At 34.6% G+C, this 18,609-nt stretch overlaps 1 protein-coding gene across 6 annotated transcripts in view; it reads left to right on the top strand.

Annotated features, from left to right (window-relative positions):
* Positions 1 to 18,609, top strand: part of DMD (dystrophin) — a 971,087-nt gene that overhangs the window by 351,790 nt on the left and 600,688 nt on the right. For all 6 annotated transcript variants that reach the window (XM_050969735.1, XM_050969772.1, XM_050969742.1 and 3 more), the window contains 4 exons: positions 2,541 to 2,651; positions 5,325 to 5,498; positions 7,174 to 7,329; positions 10,722 to 10,892. In XM_050969735.1, coding sequence (XP_050825692.1) covers positions 2,541 to 2,651; positions 5,325 to 5,498; positions 7,174 to 7,329; positions 10,722 to 10,892 — 612 coding nt within the window. The remainder of the gene's footprint in view (positions 1 to 2,540; positions 2,652 to 5,324; positions 5,499 to 7,173; positions 7,330 to 10,721; positions 10,893 to 18,609) is intronic.

Below are 18,609 nucleotides of genomic sequence, written 5' to 3'. Positions count from 1 at the left end.
CGTTATATTCTGATGTACTAGAAATTAAATGAAGACAAGTTTTGCTCTTTATTAAAAAAATAGAAAAGAAATAGACAGGAACCACTGAAAAAAGAGATGGGCATAATACAAGAAAAAATAGTGTTTTCCTATGGATGTTAAGAAGTTCATGCAATGAATTTGTGAGTCAGAAGAGACACAAAAGTCAAAGTGGTCATTTAAAAATTGAATAATAGTGGACATCACAAGCAAGTATTATAAATTCTTTTACATCTGTTCGTGACTGATTTAATTTTTCTGCCTGTGAGGAGCAGTAGCAAATAAAAATAAAAAAGAAAAAATACTTTCCTTGCTGTAAGCCTTACTAACTTTTCTTTTACTCTTTCCTCTAATGTGTTTGTTCTCTCCAATTCCACATTTTTATGTCAGAGAAGATGACACTTCATCTCTCTCCTGCAGATCAATTTAAAATAGTAAGATAGAACAACCTCTATGCAATGTCCCATAATGTCTAATTGCTTAAACACTGCTCTTATCTGTGCTGTGTTGTTCTGACCTATTCAGGTAAGAACTGTTCAATTATGAGCTTTCCAGAGTGACTCTGAGGTTGAACAAAGTAAATAGGAAAATGCAGCTGAAAACCAGTTTGTGGATGAGGTGGGGAAAACAAACTGTTTAAATGTTTGGTTTTATATGGTATGGTTTTATATAGTATGGTTTTTAGCATTCAGACTTGCTTCTTCCTTTCATATGCAGTTCTAAAATCCAAGACATGAAAAAATTATTTGGCTTCAGGTACTTACTAAATCACAACCTGTTTGGTTCGCATGTGACACAGAAATGGAAGGTAATCCTGTTACAATTAAAACACACTTCAGGGGGAAACTTTAAACTTAGATAGGGATAAAATAAATTAAATTGCTAAACAATTGGGACAAAATAAATTAAATTGCTCAACAATTAAATAAACCTTGTCTTCTTGATAGAATCATTGTTTTAATTGACTTTTTTTCCTCAAAAATTAAATATCATCGTTTAAAAAGTTATGTTATTTGTTACAGATGTTTCTGACCACTCATTAAATAGCCCATTCAAGGAGAACTCAAAATATTAAAAACAAAAATATATAGCTGTGATAATTTTAGAAGAAAAAAAAAAATCATCGAAATTTGGGGCTTTCAGATGGTAATTTTGCTTTTACAAACACGTTGCCTTAGAAAAATATTTTAATTCTCCAAATAGTACTGAATAATTTAGAGTCATATATATATTCTTGCAACTAAACTTAGTAAAGACTGAATAGTTTAATGTATCTTTCTTTTTCTCTTAAAATTTACTTTAATACGTTTTCAATATAACTTGTGAAAACCTGCTTTCAGTTAAGTGTTGAAATGCATAAGTGATTGTAATGGTACACAAGTCATTATAACCATGTAATAGCCATATAAAGTAGGCAGCATATGGTGTACACAGCTTTGTACTTAATAACCTATGAAAATGTGATTAAAAATACATGTATATTAATTTTTACTATTAAAGTTACTGTAGTGTAAGATGAATTTATAAATATATATTTTAAATTATAGCTGGTCTTCAGGGCATCTGAAAAATGCTATATGACATTAAAAAATATTAAATTAAAAAGCTCTTTTTAATGCTGGAGTAATGGTCTCAAGTGCATCTCATGGTGGGAACATAGCTTTGTGTCATTATTTCATAAGGTAATTCTTTTCAGTGGTGCTGTCTAGCAATTCTGTATAAACAATTTCTTACTTTCTAACAAATTACACATAATTATATTTGAATTTTTCTGAAGTATCAGGAAGATATTTTCTGGGAATTCTTTTCCATTACATTGCACTAGCCAACACTGCTTAAGTTAATTTTGTCTTGTGAGGTTGATTAAAAGTGAACCAAAAGAAGCTGATGTTTTTCTTTGGATCACACTCTGATACTGCAGACAGACATAATAAGCAATAATTGTTAGAAATACATGAAGTTAGTATAATAATGAACTGTGTGTCATTTTGCATTTAGCTACAGAAGACTGATATTGAACATAGATTAAAGTCAGCAGTATGCCAAAAATTGTGTACTGTTGTGGATATGGCACAGCTCTCTAAGATGAAGGTGATGTTATACTTGCAGGATACTTTGATCAGTTTTCTCTCAGCTTGCCTGGTGATACTGTGAAAATTAGAAGAATTAAGAACAGTGAAGGAAATAGCTTTTCTATATTTTTTCTATGATTAATTTTTAACATTCTTACCAATGAAAACTGTTGTTTTCCTACAGAAAAAAATAAATCCACATTCAGTCCCTTAACCATCCCTTGTCACCCTCTGTTGGAGCTGCTCCAGGAGCTCCATGTTTCTCTGAGAAGGCCAGAGCTGGACACAGGACTGAGCAGAGGGGCAGGGGCACCTCGCTCGTGGTGCTGGCAGGGCTCTACAGACTGGAACTGCTGTTCCACGTGGTTCAAAGTCAACTGGTGCAAATAATTGAAAAAGCATACAATTTTCCATCCAACCTTGCTGATGGCTGTCTTTGTTTTCCAACAGAAAATACAATCTGAGTTAACAAGCCACGAGATAAGTTTGGAAGAAATGAAGAAACGAAACCGGGGGAAGGATGCTGCCAAAAGAGTGCTTTCCCAAATTGATGTGGCACAGGTGGGCGAATTGTATTTCTGCCATTTCTCCTTCTCTCATTCAAATTAGTCTGAGTGGTACTATTACCCTGCTTTGAAGTGTTCTTAAGGCATCTCTTCTGCTTTAGCTGGTCCTTTCGAGCCAGAAAATCAGAGTGGATAAAGCTTCCCATCCATATCTTCTTCCTGCTCATTTTTATTCCAGCCTTCCTGTGTCACTGGCAGCAGTTCTAAGGTGTGCAGGACTGATGCAACCAACTGGTAGGGACACCATGTGCTAGGGGGTGCTTTGAATGGGCTGAAGTTTTAAGAGGTAAAACTACAGTGGGGCTTTTTTGATGTAAGTTTTGATGTTCTGGAAAATATTTACTGCCAAAAACAGGCTAAAATACTTGGAAATCTTTAGTAGAACTGCATTTGAAGTACAATTTATGCTGAGCTGTCCAATTCAGACATTGGATTTAAATGTTAGGTAATGCATTATTTCATCTAGCTTAATAGACAGAGACCTTCTTGAAAATTAAGACTGAATAAACAACAGTAAAAAATACACTTTTTTACCCAGTATTGATAGGTTCTTTCTCTATGATTCAGCAATGGGTAACTGCAGCCAAATTTATCCTGGCTTTTTAGATTATTGTAGGCTGAGAGCTGAGTTCTGATTTTTAAATTTAAGGGGAAAAGTGTGATTGGGGAAAATAAAAATCTTCTTCTGCCATAGTGATATAGTGGCTAGTTAGTCCTAACAGGCTGAGAATTGCTGCTTGAATGTAAAGTCTTTTCTAATGAATGGCTGGTTTTGAAATTCAGTACTGAATGCTTTTCTGGTCAGCTTTTTGAATATGTCTTCAATTGTCTCTTTTCTGGACTGACAAATATGTTAAAGCATACTGAGACTTTCAGATAACAGTCTTTCATTTTCCTGTAATTCTTTATAAATTTTCCATTTTAAAAATGACTTTTTGAATCAAAGTGAGCAGAAATGAACACATTATTCAGGTACAAAATGTCTTTTTACATGATATTTATGCTGTGACAGGTACAAAACATTTTTGTTTTCTTTGTTACAAATTGTTTCAAATACCCACTTTGCTTATTTTGCTGCTTTTAAGCATTGAGATAATATTATTTCAAAACTTGTGATGATAATTATAAGTATACAATATAGCTGTTATGATTATCTGAGAGAACTTAAGCAAGAGTGCTAAAAGACAATTTAGATCCCATTTGTATATCAAGCTTCTTTTTCCCCCTACAGATCCTCAGTACTTTTCAATTCTTCAGTGACTTTTCACAGTTGGCTTTAGTTTTCTCTGCTATTAATATTGTCATTCTCTCTCTTTCTAAATAACTTTTAATGTATTGACCAACACAAGTGGGAACTGATACAGACGTGGCAATGCAAGATTCACAGAGGATTTGGCCTTCCTCAGACTGGAGAGAGTTAACAACAAATTACATACAAATTTAGTGTATGCAAACACCCTGAAAAAAAAATAAGGCCACTTATTCCTACCCTTGTTCCCTACTTTTAGACAATTGTCCACTTATTCATAGACAGAAGGATTTCCTTTCTTATTGGATCTGAATTTCATGAGAAGTGTTTAAAGAGGAAAATTGTTGGAAAGAGCTGCTGGATATTTACACACTTTTCTGTGTACTCCAGGTTGTCTGCTGCCCATGATTGCTGCCTCATTTTCAGAAATCTGATGGATGTGGGAAGGGTTTTTACCAATGTATAGACCAATTCTGTACCTTGATACAGATTTTCCTCAAATCTGTATGGCACAGGCCACAATGTAGTGGAATAAAGTGTCCAGGATTTGTAAATAAAAAAACTGGAAGTGTGTTTGCAAATGCTGACTTCCTATTTAATCATTTAACTATTTCTTAGTGACATTTCTTTTTTTTTTTTTTTTTTTGTTCCCAATACAGTTGAAAAACTTATTCAATAATACTTCGCTCTTTACTTCTATAGAGAATTTTTTTCTTTTTCAAGTAGATAATTAAAATTCCTTTCCTTTATTTTAATTATTTCTCCTTTCCCTGAGCTAGGGATCATGTGAGCAAGCAGTCTAATTAGTGCACAAAGATAGAAAATTGTGCAAATGGTGAAATTAGAGACCAAGCTTGTCACAGATTTTTTCTGCCTTCAAATTGCTTTCTTTTTACTCTAGGTTTGGCTTTTTTTAAAATTGAAATATAAATCAATTTTATACTCTAAATTTTGGGGGTTGTGCCAGACCTACTTACTGCCAAGCCGCATTATTTAGGTTTTTTGAAGGACTAAAAGTTACCTTCCTCCTACCTAGAAGCAGCAACTGATAGAGCTGAAGAGAATTCACCCTGCAGTGTGGATGGCTTTTCCTCAAGTCATTAAATCTGTCTTTTCCACACACCCCTGAACATTTTGCATATTGAAAAATATAAAATTTCTCCCTTTCTTCATGTGTGTATGCAGGCTCCTTTGCCACAGGCTCTGCTGCATCCAGTGTCCTGGATGATGGAAGAATTTTTACCCTCCAGTGCAGACCCAGGGTTCTCTGCCACTGTCATTTTCCCCAAATGTCTTATATTGTTTTAGTAATAAGTTTCTGATTGACCATGTATTCAAAGTATTCTGTAACAGAACTAGGGCTTGTCCTCAGCAGGGATTTGATTTCACACTTTCTACTTGCCCACGTTCCCTTTTCAGAAAAAGCTGCAGGACGTGTCCATGAAGTTTCGCTTGTTTCAGAAGCCAGCCAACTTTGAACAGCGCCTCCAAGAATGTAAAAGAATTCTAGATGAAGTGAAATTGCAGGTGCCCAAGCTGGAGATGAAGAGTGTTGAGCAGGAAGTAGTTCAATCACAGCTGGATCATTGCATGGTGAGTATTTTGGGTGCTGTCTTTCTGTTGGCTTTATGCAGAGAAAGCTAAAAATTAGAGATTACTGTCCTTAATGCAAATTAGAAACAAAGTATATGTTAAACAAAAAAATCCAAAACCCAAACAAAAAAAACCCCAGAAAAACAACAAAACCCCCCTTCAGAACTTTAGACATGCACTTTCACTATGTGAGAATGCCAGTTAGGATCCCTTTCAAATTACCAGTTCCTGTCCTGCAATTATCTATTATATAATTGAATTTATGTCCCCATATTGGCTCTATTGTCTGCAACATTCTGCAGTCATGGAACTCTGTGCCATACCCAAAAGAGCTGCTACAGAGCACAAGTCTATTCTAGCCAGGAAACACAAAGCATAATGAAAACCCATGAATTAAAACTTCCGTGAGATGGCATGCTATGGCTTTCTTTCAGTTCAAGAGCAAAAGGTGACCTGAATATTTCTAAAGATTATGAGGAAAATCTGTACATATCTCTTTAATATCACTATAATCCCGCTCCCCTTAAATAAATAAACACCTTGTTTTTGATGATCATGAAAAGAAGATTGCAACAGCAAAAGTAGCTTGTTTATCTTTTTCTTTTTTTATTCTTTTTTTTTCCTTAACTTTTTTTTTTTTAATTCATATTCATCTTATTTTGGTTTGTTTATTGAGGTTTTTTGTGTTTTTTTTTTTTTCCTGGGGCAATGAATGCCTGAAGGTTCCCCCCCACCGCCCCCCCCAACCTCTCTCAGATGTAAATGTAGAAAGAATTTAAATTAAAAAAAATAATCATGGGACAAGTCAATGTTATTGTTTTATATCTTTCATTTTTCTTAAATGAAATAGCTCTTAAATTCATATTCTTGTGAGAATGGCACTCTTATTAGAATGATGTGGTACTTAGAAGCTCTGTATTGAATTAATATGTCTTCACTCAGCAGCTGGCTTTTGCAGCCCTGATGGATTTTGTAGAAAACTTAGAGTGATTTTAGAGCATCTTTAACAGCAAGGATTGTCATAGTGTTCCCGTTTTTCGAAATCTAGTTGTAGTATATATTCAGAATTTAGACAATTTATGTTCATCATGCAACAGCTTCCTAATTTGTTGGCCAGTTTTCTGGAATGAAGAATTTATTATCATATTAAGCACTTAGAAAGGAGTTAGACTAAATACATACTACTCTAAGTAAATAAAGTAGTAATTGGAGGTTCACCTCATTTTGTTACTTTTATTAACTTAATTTTTTAGAGTATGACACTTAATAAATATAGGGGTTATCTTCTATCCTTCCAGTCTCTAGATTTAGCAGTACAAAAAAATAACAGATTTTAAAAACTAATGGGTATTTGTAGTTCAAATATACCCAACATTCTGTGTGAGTTGAAAGAAGATATCTGTTATTATTTTAAATACTGCATTATCTGAGTTTTTAAACAACCTCTGTCACAGCCGAAACCAATTAATAATGATGAGTACTTTCTCATGTATAACATTTCTAACACTGAAATTAGTTTAGTTAATTAGGCCTTAGTGACATGTTGTTGAGGTCACTGCTGGTAAAGATGGACTGTTCTAAATTTGTTCATTTGGATTCTGAATACTTCCAATGGTCTTTTCTAGTTTTCATGTTTTAATGGTGGTATTTCACTTTTATATTTCTATTTGATTAGAAATTATATAAAAACCTGAGTGAGGTGAAGTCTGAAGTGGAAACAGTGATAAAAACTGGGAGGCAGATTGTTCAGAAGCAGCAGACTGAGAACCCAAAGGAACTGGATGAAAGGCTTACAGCTTTGAAGCTGCAATATAATGAATTGGGTGCAAAGGTAAGTTCTGTGTTTTTAATATAAAACCATGTACTGGCAAAGTGAAAAGTCACCTCGGTGTGGTAAGTAAATGGGATTTTTTACTGGTTCTTTTCAAGGTTCTTCCAGTGGGAGAAAAGGAGTGGAGGCAAAGGCAATCACCAGCATGGCTATTCAGTTTCTCCTAAAAAAAAAAAAAAAAACCACCTAGAAAAATAAAAAAAAATCCTCTATTGCAATTAAAATTTCTAGTTTCTTAATAATGTATTTTTTTCCTGCTAGTTCATTTAGTTTTAGAGTTCAGATGGGAGATGTTTTTTCATTCTGATGCCTCAAAGAGTCACTTCAGATTAGGAAATTACTTTGATCAAATTTTACTTATAGGGCTGCTTCATAAAAGAGATAAATCTACCTTTTAAATTACTACTGCCTCTGAATGTATAGATCTTAAAGTATAACATTTCCATTTCTTGCTGTTCAAACATCTATTGAACAAAAAACCTCTTGCCACTGGAGCTTTCCTCAAGAGGCACTTGTGTAAAAATTAAACAGAGTAAAATGGACAGGCTCCTGACCAATATTAACTAGAGTCAGAAGTGGCATTGTCCTAAAGAAGAATTCATTTAAATAATCCAGGTAGCACCTATTCTTCATTACTCTGTTTTGTGTCTCTTACCTTCATTAGAACTATTCAAAGAACTTCTGAAAACTGTGGGGTGAGAGTGAATTTGGTGCTGTGACTGGATGAATGAAAACTGTGAAAGACAGATAATACTTGTCTGTTTATTACTAAAATTTATGCACTTGAAAAACACAAAACAGAACAGGAAGCAAATTCTTAATTTTAAAATTATCAATTATTCAAATTATAAATTATTAATAGCTAGGAAAATGAGCCCATGGTAATACTGATATCCAGTATGTGGTTTTAGCAGATAATGAGACTCAAACCCTGGTGACTACTGTATGATAAAACAATAAAAGTTATGTTACTTTGGACAGAGATATTACTCAGTAGGGAATCCAAATGAAAACAGTTCTCTCTTGCTAGAGAGTAAAGGTATTAAAAGACATCAATATTTTGAGTGTCAGGAAAACTGGAGTCTGCTTCAGTAGGTGTGGATAGCTGTCATTTGGGATTGGATAATATGTTTGAGCTCTCCATTATTTTAGAAATAGCTGTGGCATTCATTCCTGCATTGTGTTCAACTTAACAGCAAACAGGTGCTATTATTGTAGGAAACCTCTCTTATCTAATGAAGGGATAAAAATGGACCATTAGGGAGCCATTAGTGACTTGAAGTGAGCCATACTGCAAATTGATGTGTCTTAAAAATTTGCAGTGTTGGGTTCAGCTCTGCTGCCCTAGGTGGAATTTCTCACATTTAATTTTACTCAGCATGGTAATTAACAGTTTAAGAGAAAGTCACAGAAGCCCAGATATATAGAAATAAAGGAATTGAATAGCCATTATCAGCACTAATTGATTGCATTGAGAAAAAGACCTTTTAACAGAAAACTAACAATAGTTATACCTAATAGTAAGTCTCAGGACTGAAATTTATGGTCTGAGGGAAAAACTCATCTTCAAGCATAGGTGCACTTCTGTGATTTTGTAGGTACTGTTTCATGAGACCCCCTCATAAATAAACTCAAGATCACATTTTCTTACACAGTAGGCCTTTAGAGGGCACTGTTTCCTATTTTTCTATAGAAAATACATATTTACATTTGAAGTACTAACAAACTGATTAATCAGTAACCTCTGGAAATATGCAATGTATATAGTGATATTGTATTATTTATATAAAAAACCACATGTTAGAGATGTATATAGGAACACAAATATTCTCCCTCTGTTTTGACAAGTATCAATAACTTCATTTTATAATACACCAGGTGTTTAAAATTCTTAAACAGGCAATCAAGCTCAGAGTAGTACACTTTGCATTGTATTGCTGCTATGTAATGTTATTTACAATTGTTATTACACTCTTCAGAAGAAGAGGTGGAAAACCTGGCTCCACGTGTGAGTAGAGCTCTAAAAAGCAGGGATTTACCTCTTGGCCTGACTGTAAGTTCTGTGGTCTCATTTAATAAATTTGGCATGCAAGAAAGCACATAAAGCATATTCAGTGAAAAATATTATGAGATTTCAGTAGTAAGCCTTTACAGAGTGATAATAAATTATCAGGAACACTTTATAGCTTATTCCCCAGACAAATCTCATCTTCTTGCTCAGGGATAGCAAAAGCCATGTACCTAACCTTGTAACATCCTTTTACATTTTAAAACCTCAAATTCTTCTTGGCAGTCGATCTACAAATCCGTTTGATCATTCTTCACTACTTGTTCCTCATGGGAAAGTAGAAAATAGTTTTAGTAGGTGCAGTTTTCTACCACTGTAGAAAGTTTTGTTTCTATTTAAAAATACTTAAATACAAATTAGTGGCGATACTCTTAACATGAATACTATTTGACATTCAAGCTAATTAGGAATTTATTTTAAATATTAGTGATCTATGGGACACTTTTAATCCTCCTGATCTGATTGGGTTTTTTAAACTTCATCACAGCATAATTTAATTATTTTATTTTCTGCTCCTAGTTGCCTGTTGTCTAGTGTTGTAGTGTAGTTCCCCATCTAAGAAATCTTAATTTGCTCTTCTGCTTTCTCTACTAATTAAGTAAAACCTCTTCTTCCTCTCCCTGAAGAGTCTCAGGGCTTGCAAGAAATGCTGTATTTGCCCTGTTCTCTCAAAATGCTGTGTGAGATAGTCAAGGCAATATAATTACTCAGCCTTCCTTCAGGTACCATGTACCAAGTTTAAAAGAAATTTAAAGCAGAGGTCATCCCTAGTAGTTTACATCCAAAGCATTCAGAAAATTAAAACCTTAAAGTTAAATGTGCTGCTTTAGTTCAACATTATTCAGTGACATTGTGTTTCTGGTTTTGAGGCTTTCTTTGACTGGTATGTCTTTTCTTCCATGTAGCTTAGCTACACAGAGAAAAACCTTGAGGAATCCCAATTCCTATGTGGCCACCTATATTAAAATATGCCCTTTGAAGGGTTTTGACATCTGTTTTGTGTGTCTCGGAAAACCTGTTAGTTCAGTTGTTCTAAATTAATTTGCACAACTTCATACCAGAGGAGGACGTTTTTGGAGCTCTGTTAGTTGTTCAAACTCAATACATCTTTATGCACATAATTTTCTTGTAGGTGCATTCTGCTGCATTCTAGCAGCAGAATTACTGATACTGAGAGAGCAAATCGAGATATACCTGTACTAAAAGTGCAACTTCACCTGTGGAATCCCAAGTCTAGATTTTATAGAAAAGTGGCCTATGGAAAATGTTATATAAAAGACCTGTTAAACTGAAGGGTTAATAAGCACAATTATTCTTTCTGCAGGTGACAGAAAAAAAGCAGGAGTTAGAGAAATGCTTGAAATTGTCCCGGAAACTGCGGAAAGAGATCAATGCCCTGACAGAGTGGCTGGCAGCCACAGACGCGGAACTGACAAAGAGATCGGCTGCGCAGGGGATGCCGAGCAATTTGGATGCTGAAATTGCCTGGGGCAAGGTAACATTGTAACATACATATGTGAATATTGCAGAAAGGTAGATCTCTTTCATGGTAAAGGAAAAGAATTAGCAATTCTGGCGTTTTAGTTAGTGGAACTTCGTGAATGTTTTGGCATTACCTCTCATGAGCGTTAACGCTCGGAAAAGTTTAAACCTTCTTGTCTCTTCAGAGATCAATAGCACAATTCACCTTCACGTTGCATTAATCTTCACTGAGATGAATTTAAAGTTAGAATTTAATTTTTTAGAGTACTATAAATCAACCACCCAGTACCCACGTAAGTAGCGATCTCTCACACCATTCTACTAATGGTTAGAAAGGTATTAAACAGTAGATGAAAGATTAAAGATGCCAGAACACTATATATTCTACATGTTCAAATAGCAGATAGGATATTTGTTTCCTTACTCTTAAATTTCTAGCTCATTCCTTTGCATTCTGGGGGCTTCCTACTTCCATGAAACTTCACCCTGGACTCATCTTTCAGGTTAAAACTCAAAGCCTAAATCAAAACTTTCCTCAAAATCACAGTTTAGATAAACATCTTACAGAAACTAAGGAATGCAAGCTGACTGTATAAAAGAGAGAATTTCTTTGTGATGCTAAAACTTGGCATATTAACACTTAACAGTAGCTAATTATTTAATTTTCTGCACATGTAATAGAAATCCAGTCTAGCTGAGGTCATAAACAAACCAAGTAATCATTATTCACACATACCAAAATCTGCATTTTAGAACACACTATGCTGAACATTATCCAAAGCTTCAAAATGTCAAGTTACTCATGCAGCCAGGAGCATTTTGAACAGTACTAGGGGTTTGTGAAAAAAAAACCAAACAAACAAAAAAAATAGGCAAAATCTCTTCTGCTTTGTTTAATGGGAGAAATCCTCTAAACATTTTACTAGTTTCACTATGCATTATAGAAATCATAATGAATTATAGACAGGCAATCTTCCTGCTTTTTAATGGCAGTGAAGATTCAAGGCACTTGAATAAAATTTGGTTTGTGAGTTGGGTTTTTTTTTGTTTTGTTTTTAACTAATCCTTTCAAGTTTCTGAGCTTGATATAGTGTCTTTAGCCTTAAAATGCATTGATGATTTGCAAACTAATAACAGTACTAAAATAACAACAGTAACAAGAATTTAAAAAAACCACAGTCTACACATCTTTTGTTAGGTTTTGAGTTGTTTTTTTTGGTCATCAGTTTCTAAGAAAGGCAGTATTTAAAAGTGATATCCAAAAATATCAACTTTCTCTTTTACTAACTCACAATTACTGCTTTGACTACTGCAGTTTTCACTTTCAAATCAAAACCTAAATCACTGCAACCCCCATTGTTCTCTCCTATTGTTGCCTGATGTTTTCTCATTTTCACTTGCTGCTTTTTCTGCAGTAAATTTTGTGCAGTTCCTCTCATTTCTTTGGACTGATATTGTGATCTTAGAATCATAGAATCATCAAGGCAGGAAGGATCCTGGAGTTCCACCTTTGGCCGAACACCACCATGGCAATTAACCACAGCACTGAGTGCCATGTCCAGTTGTTTCATCAGCACTTCCAGGGATGGTGACTCTGCCACTTTCCTGGACATCCCATTCCAGTGCTTAAATACCCAGTTTGAACACTCCCAGCTCCCTCAGCTGCTCTTCAGACCCTCCAGACCCTTCCCCAGTTCTGCTGCCCTTCTCTGCACTCACTCCAGCCCCTCAATGCCTTTCCTGGAGTGAGAGACCCAAAACTGGACACAGGATTTGAGGTGTGGCTTCACCAGTGCCGAGCACAGGGGACAATCCCTGCCCTGGTCCTGCTGCCACACTATTGCTGATCCAGGCCAGGTGCCTTTGGCCTTCCTGGCCCCCTGGGCACACCTGGATCATGTTCATGGCTGTCAAACAGCACCCCTTTTTTCTTTTCTGCTGGGCAGTTTTCCAATGACTCCCTAACACCCATAACAAAGGATAAATGTCAGATCTTTAAGAGACAAATTAGAAAATCTTCATGTTTTAACATCCCCAAACTAACCTGCTGGGTAGTTGGGCCATTCTTCCAGTAAAATTAAAATAATCTTCAGTGGTGACTACACAGTACAGTTCTACTGAAACAGAAACAAGCACTTCATGTTCCTGTTGATCCAGATGTATGTAGTTTCTCAGGGGTTTAAAGAGAAAGATTTGTCCCTAGTATCACTTTATTGTTAGATACAAACGTTAATGATTCAGAAGTTGCATAATTAGGACTAGCCTTATGATTAGTGCACCTGCACAGGGGGAAGCCTTTGTTATGTCTTAAGCTTGCTACAACAAGTACAATGCATTCTTTATCTGAAGACAATCAAAAAAGGTAACAAGAGCTAATTAAAATAAGAACTATTAACATGAAAAAAATAGACAGGAACCATTCCACCTTTTAAAAGAGTGCTGTTGACTACTGTGAATTCTCACAGGGAACTGATGCATAATGTTTTGAAGGAAAAACTAGTAAAAAGGATATTTTGGGTGAGAGCAGCTGCCTCCTGGCAAAATATGTATGGACTGAGTGGCTTTCAAAATTCCATTTTCATATTGCCTTTTAGGAAATATAAACAAATATTCAAATATATGTAAGCAGACGTCTAATGTGGAACAATCCAACAGGTAGTGTATGTAGAAAATCCTAGACTTACAAGTGTAAATATTTACAGAAATTATGTGGGTTGTGCTTTTTCCTAAAGAATCTGTTCCCACTAGGAGACAGTGCTGCATTTTATCCTGGGCACTTTAAAATTCTTGTGGGGACTTCATAAATAAGTACTATGCTGCTACTCCTATGTGGATTTCATTGAGGCATCACACAAAATTGTACATCAATAATTTAGTCCCCAGAACCAGAGCCTCACAGTATCTGATTAATGTCACAGCTTTGGGCTTTGGACTTCCTGGGTAAGTAGGCTGCCAAAGACAGTAACCAATCTAATGAAATGCACTGGGAGATGAATTAAGCCCAGCAGATTCCCATTGTGACCAAAGTCTGCAGAAAAACAAAGATGGAAAATGGAGAGGGAGGGAGGAGAATTCAATAGTGCAAATGAACTGAAAATTGGATGTGTGCTGCTGTCAATATATCTAAGCAGAGAGCTAATAATCTTTTTTCTTTACAGGACAAGGAAGCAGTTATATTTATTAGTGCACTTATTTCTAATTCATTTTCAGCACCCAAGTCTTCTTAAAAGTGAAAATAACTCAGAGGGTTACAAAGATAATTATAGAGTTGACAATAAAAGAAATCATACATCTGAACATTGTCTTCAAGGTATAAACACCTCAAAGTAAAAAGGAATGTCCATCTTGAATACGAAAATAAGCTAATGAAAGATACCATTAATCTGGACATCAAGGGAAATGTGGTATTTGTTCCTGTGTAGAATTTTTCAAGGAATGGAACAAAAACTTGGCTGAGTTGTGTGAAATAAGATGGGCAATATACTGAAGACTGTAAATCCTGCCTTTCTGCTCAGTAGAGACAAGTTAAATCTTTCCATTTGAATTCAGCTCTGTTTATAATAGATAAGAAAAATTACATGCGGGTGCAAAGATAGTCATTAAACATCGTATATTAGAAATCCATTTATAATTAGAATTCTGATTTGGTGAACATATTTATCACTGAAGACATTAACAACTGCAGGGTTTATTTGTCTTTTAATCAGGAACTGGACTGATAAGAATTAGATTGCCAGGAGACCATGTTCTTAAAAAGGAAATGGCAGATGGTATTACCAGGAAAATTCTGTATCACTCCCTACTATCAGCAGTATGACTCTGCCAATGCTTTAATCTGATTTTTTAACACAGTTTGTAATACCAGTGAGTATAAAGTTGACTTGAAGTACTTAGAATTACATTCAGCAACATATTTCCTGTGAGTAATATCTATAGAAGAAGACAAATTGTAAATTGTGTGAATTGATCCATAGTAACTGGCCAAAATGCAATAAAAAATAAAAGTGTTGCTGTAAATAAACAAATAAATATGTATAATCAACCACTGAGAAGACCATAATGTCAGCTTCTGATTAATTCTGCAATCCCACCTGTGAGAGCTGAGCCACCAAATTTCTTTTAAAAAGATTCTCATGGCAGAGTATTTTCAAGTAATCCACACATCACAAGCAATGTTAAGGCACACAGAATTTTCTTCATTCATTCATTTTTGTTGTGTTTTTTAAATCTACATATGTCAATGACCATCATGACTACATAAAGTATCTCCTGCATTTTCTTACAATTCTGGATAGTTAGAAAAAAAACATCATTAGTTCATCCTGCTACCTAGTAGTTTTATTATTATAAAATATAGCTCAGAAGACTTTTTTACCACATCCTCAGAAAAACAAACCAAACCAACAAAATATTGAAATAATAATTAAAAACAAACAAACAAAAAAAAAAAAAAAAAAAAAAGAAAAAAAAAATCCACAAAAATACTAAGGAACCCATTTCTATGTAACTTCTGCTTTCAAACACAGATTAATTCCTAGCTGATATTTGGTGATGGGAGGGATGTACAAAAATCATCACAGTAAACCAAAACCATCAAATAAAAAACAAAACAAAACAAATCAGTTGTAAATGTTTTGTAAATCCCCCTGTAAGTATATTTTAGTAAACTGAAAGATAAAGAGTATGTCACAGCACAGTGGGATCAGAGCACTGTGAACACCACTCAAAATGTAAATATCTGCACAGGGAACTGCAATTATTTGTTCTAACATGATTCATCCTGTCATCCTATGCATCCATATGTAAAGTAGGTAAAATATTACCTACTGTATGCAGCTACAAATCACTTATAAATTCTCAGCAAAACTCATCCCTATGACTTTAAATGCTGCAGCATGGTTTCCCTTCAGCACAGATTTCAACCTATCCAAAGGTGTTTTTTAAGCAGAACTTTTATTTTATACTGCAGCTCCTTTCCTGAGGCTCTGATGAATGAAACTGGCACAAGGGAAACTCAGATTCTCCCTTTCCATTCCGATGTTTCTGGGAATAGGATTAGAAACTAATCACCTGAGACATGCTCTGCATGCAGAGTTGCACCAGGGTCTGTCTGATGCCTTTAATTTCCTGGATGCCAGGAACTTTGATGCCATTTCTCCTGGGAATGTTCAAGTCCTGAGAGTTCCATGGTGGTGGTGTAATACCCCAGTTTTGATTAAAGCAGGCTACCAGCATTTTTCATATGACCATGAGTGAGAAAAGAATAACAGTTCCTTAAAAAGCAAAGGAAATATTTTTGCCTGTGAAACACAAGTAATTGTCAGGGTCAGAGAATTTCCATTTCTATTAGAAATTTCCAATTTCTATTTTGTACCAAATAGCCATAACTGGTACTTCAGAAAGTGGAAGTACAGGAGCTTCTTCCAAAGAGGCACTTCAAAATTTGGTCTAACTGAATAACTTTTTTAATTTGGTTGGGGAGAGATTCACATCATCTTAATTCTTGTATCTGCTAGTAGGTGTGATCCTAAATAGTGGCATATGTAGAGCAGTGTTATAAATATCTGTATATATATCTCCTTAGTATAATCTTTAAAATTTGTATACATATTTTAATGGAGATACCTTTCCTGGATGGATTTATGGAGCCTTTCTTTTCCAGCAAGTTATTAACCTTTATTATATACACACTTGGATAATATTTTGCTTTATAAATAAATAAACTAGTCTTAAGGTAAAAAAAAAAAAATGTAATACCTTCACTGTAATGATAAACAGCAGAATGAATATAATCTGTTTTGGAGTTATTCAACATTGTTGATAAATTTTCACAACTGTAAGTGAATGCTCAGTGTTAGGATGTTTAGTTCAATCTTTTGTTTACATCTTTTTGTTTCTCCAAGATGCCATGATTATATCAGGAATATAGTTTCTTCACAACGCCTACATTTCTGTATTTTATTTATGTTATACAGTTTCACCCTGATAAGCACACAAAATCAAAGTATATAAATTGTCTAGTCTTTCTGGGAAGAGTTCCACCACTTTATTTGTTGATGTTTCATCTTGAACACATTATGGTGGTGTTTGGGGCTTGGGGATTTGGAGTTTTTTTAAGGCTCTAGGTGTTTTAAATGTCAGTTTTAACATGCAACGCTAATTCTATTAATTCTGTAGTTTAAATTCTGCAACTTACTTATATATTTTCAAATAAACCACACATCTGGAATGCAATTTCATGTTAGGGGGACCAGAAGGGAGCTTAAATCCAGCAAGGCTGTGTGGAACTTGCTCTTTAAAAATTAGGAGAATTTAAAAGCCACTCCCTGAGTTATACTGAAATAATCTTAGTTAAATCCTGGAATCATGACAAATACTTCTTTGATTTACATAATGTTGTTGAATTAATAGTAGTACTTTACAGAAAATTTAACAGTGCTGTCTCTTATAGTGCAGTGAAGAAAGTATGTGTAGACTATCACTTTCTGGGAATATTAGAAAAAAAAAAAAGGGAAATTCTCAGGAATATAATGAAGAGATGCCAAATAAAAAACAAACCAAAAAGGTCTTATTGAAGTTGTGAAAGCAAGTTAGTTTGCCTGGTGCACTTCATAACCTACAGAGGAAGTCCTAGCTGATAATGCAGTGTGGAATCCCACTGACCTTACCGACCCTGCTAGTTTTTCAATTGTATTCAGGACTTGTAATCATGGAGATTTAAAGTATTGAGGAAGATGCTTTTGTCCCTTCAATGTTGTGTAGAGGGCCATAATGATTTTTCTTAAGGCAATAAGGGGAAGTGTGATTTACTTGGTTCATGTCCCTTACTTTCAAGGGACTTAAAATCCACATTGCCCAGAGGTGCATCTAGTCTTTAGTTTACAGTAATTCTTCACTTTGAAAGGAAATAATGTGTTTCTTACACATAGGGAATTACACATCTGGTTTTTGTTTAACAGACATTTAATTGTTTGGTCCATCTGTTTATTGGTCAGCATTTTCATAAATGTAAAATACAAAAGAAACCACAACCCATAATAAATACACTTCAGAGAGTGTCTTCCAAATGAAAGAAAACAGTTTAGAAAATGAAATAAAGTTGATCAAAATTTTCCATCTTCAGTTGAGGGTAAATTATATCCTTTGTGTTATTCTTTTTTCTTTATGACACTTTGCACCTGCTGTGAAACAAATAAAACAGTACTAGAAGAGGGCATGTTTTCCCTTTAATCTGACAAGGACCTGCTGGAATTTTAAACTCTCCTTTTCAAATTCTATAATTATATAGTATATTGCTAATAATTTGCATCAATCTTGTCTTGGTTCTATTACATATCCTGTGTATTTTAGAAAATTGATAGAATGGGGAAAATTTTTCATACTTACATGAAGTACAACTGTAAGAGTTTTTCTGTGAAATAACACTGCAAAACAAGATCCTGAGTTCTGTTAAGAATAGGAAATGAGCTGCTGCTTTTAACATGGCACACTGAATAATTTGAAGGTACTATTAACCTTCTGTTTTACCAAAAAGAATAATTTTATACTGTCTTCATTGAAAAAATGAGCATTCTACTTTCACTGTCAATACACTATCAACAAAAACATACTGATCTGTGACCATGAGAGATATGATAGTGTGGAGGTCATAAAGGTGGGGTTCTACTGCATAACAGCATTTATCCTGAGATTGAAGTATCATTTTTGCCATTTGTTTGAAGACCTTTTTT

This window comes from Serinus canaria, chromosome 1 (assembly GCF_022539315.1).
Source record: "Serinus canaria isolate serCan28SL12 chromosome 1, serCan2020, whole genome shotgun sequence".
Taxonomy (NCBI): Eukaryota; Metazoa; Chordata; class Aves; order Passeriformes; family Fringillidae; genus Serinus; species Serinus canaria.
This window is presented reverse-complemented; position numbering and strand designations above follow the sequence as displayed.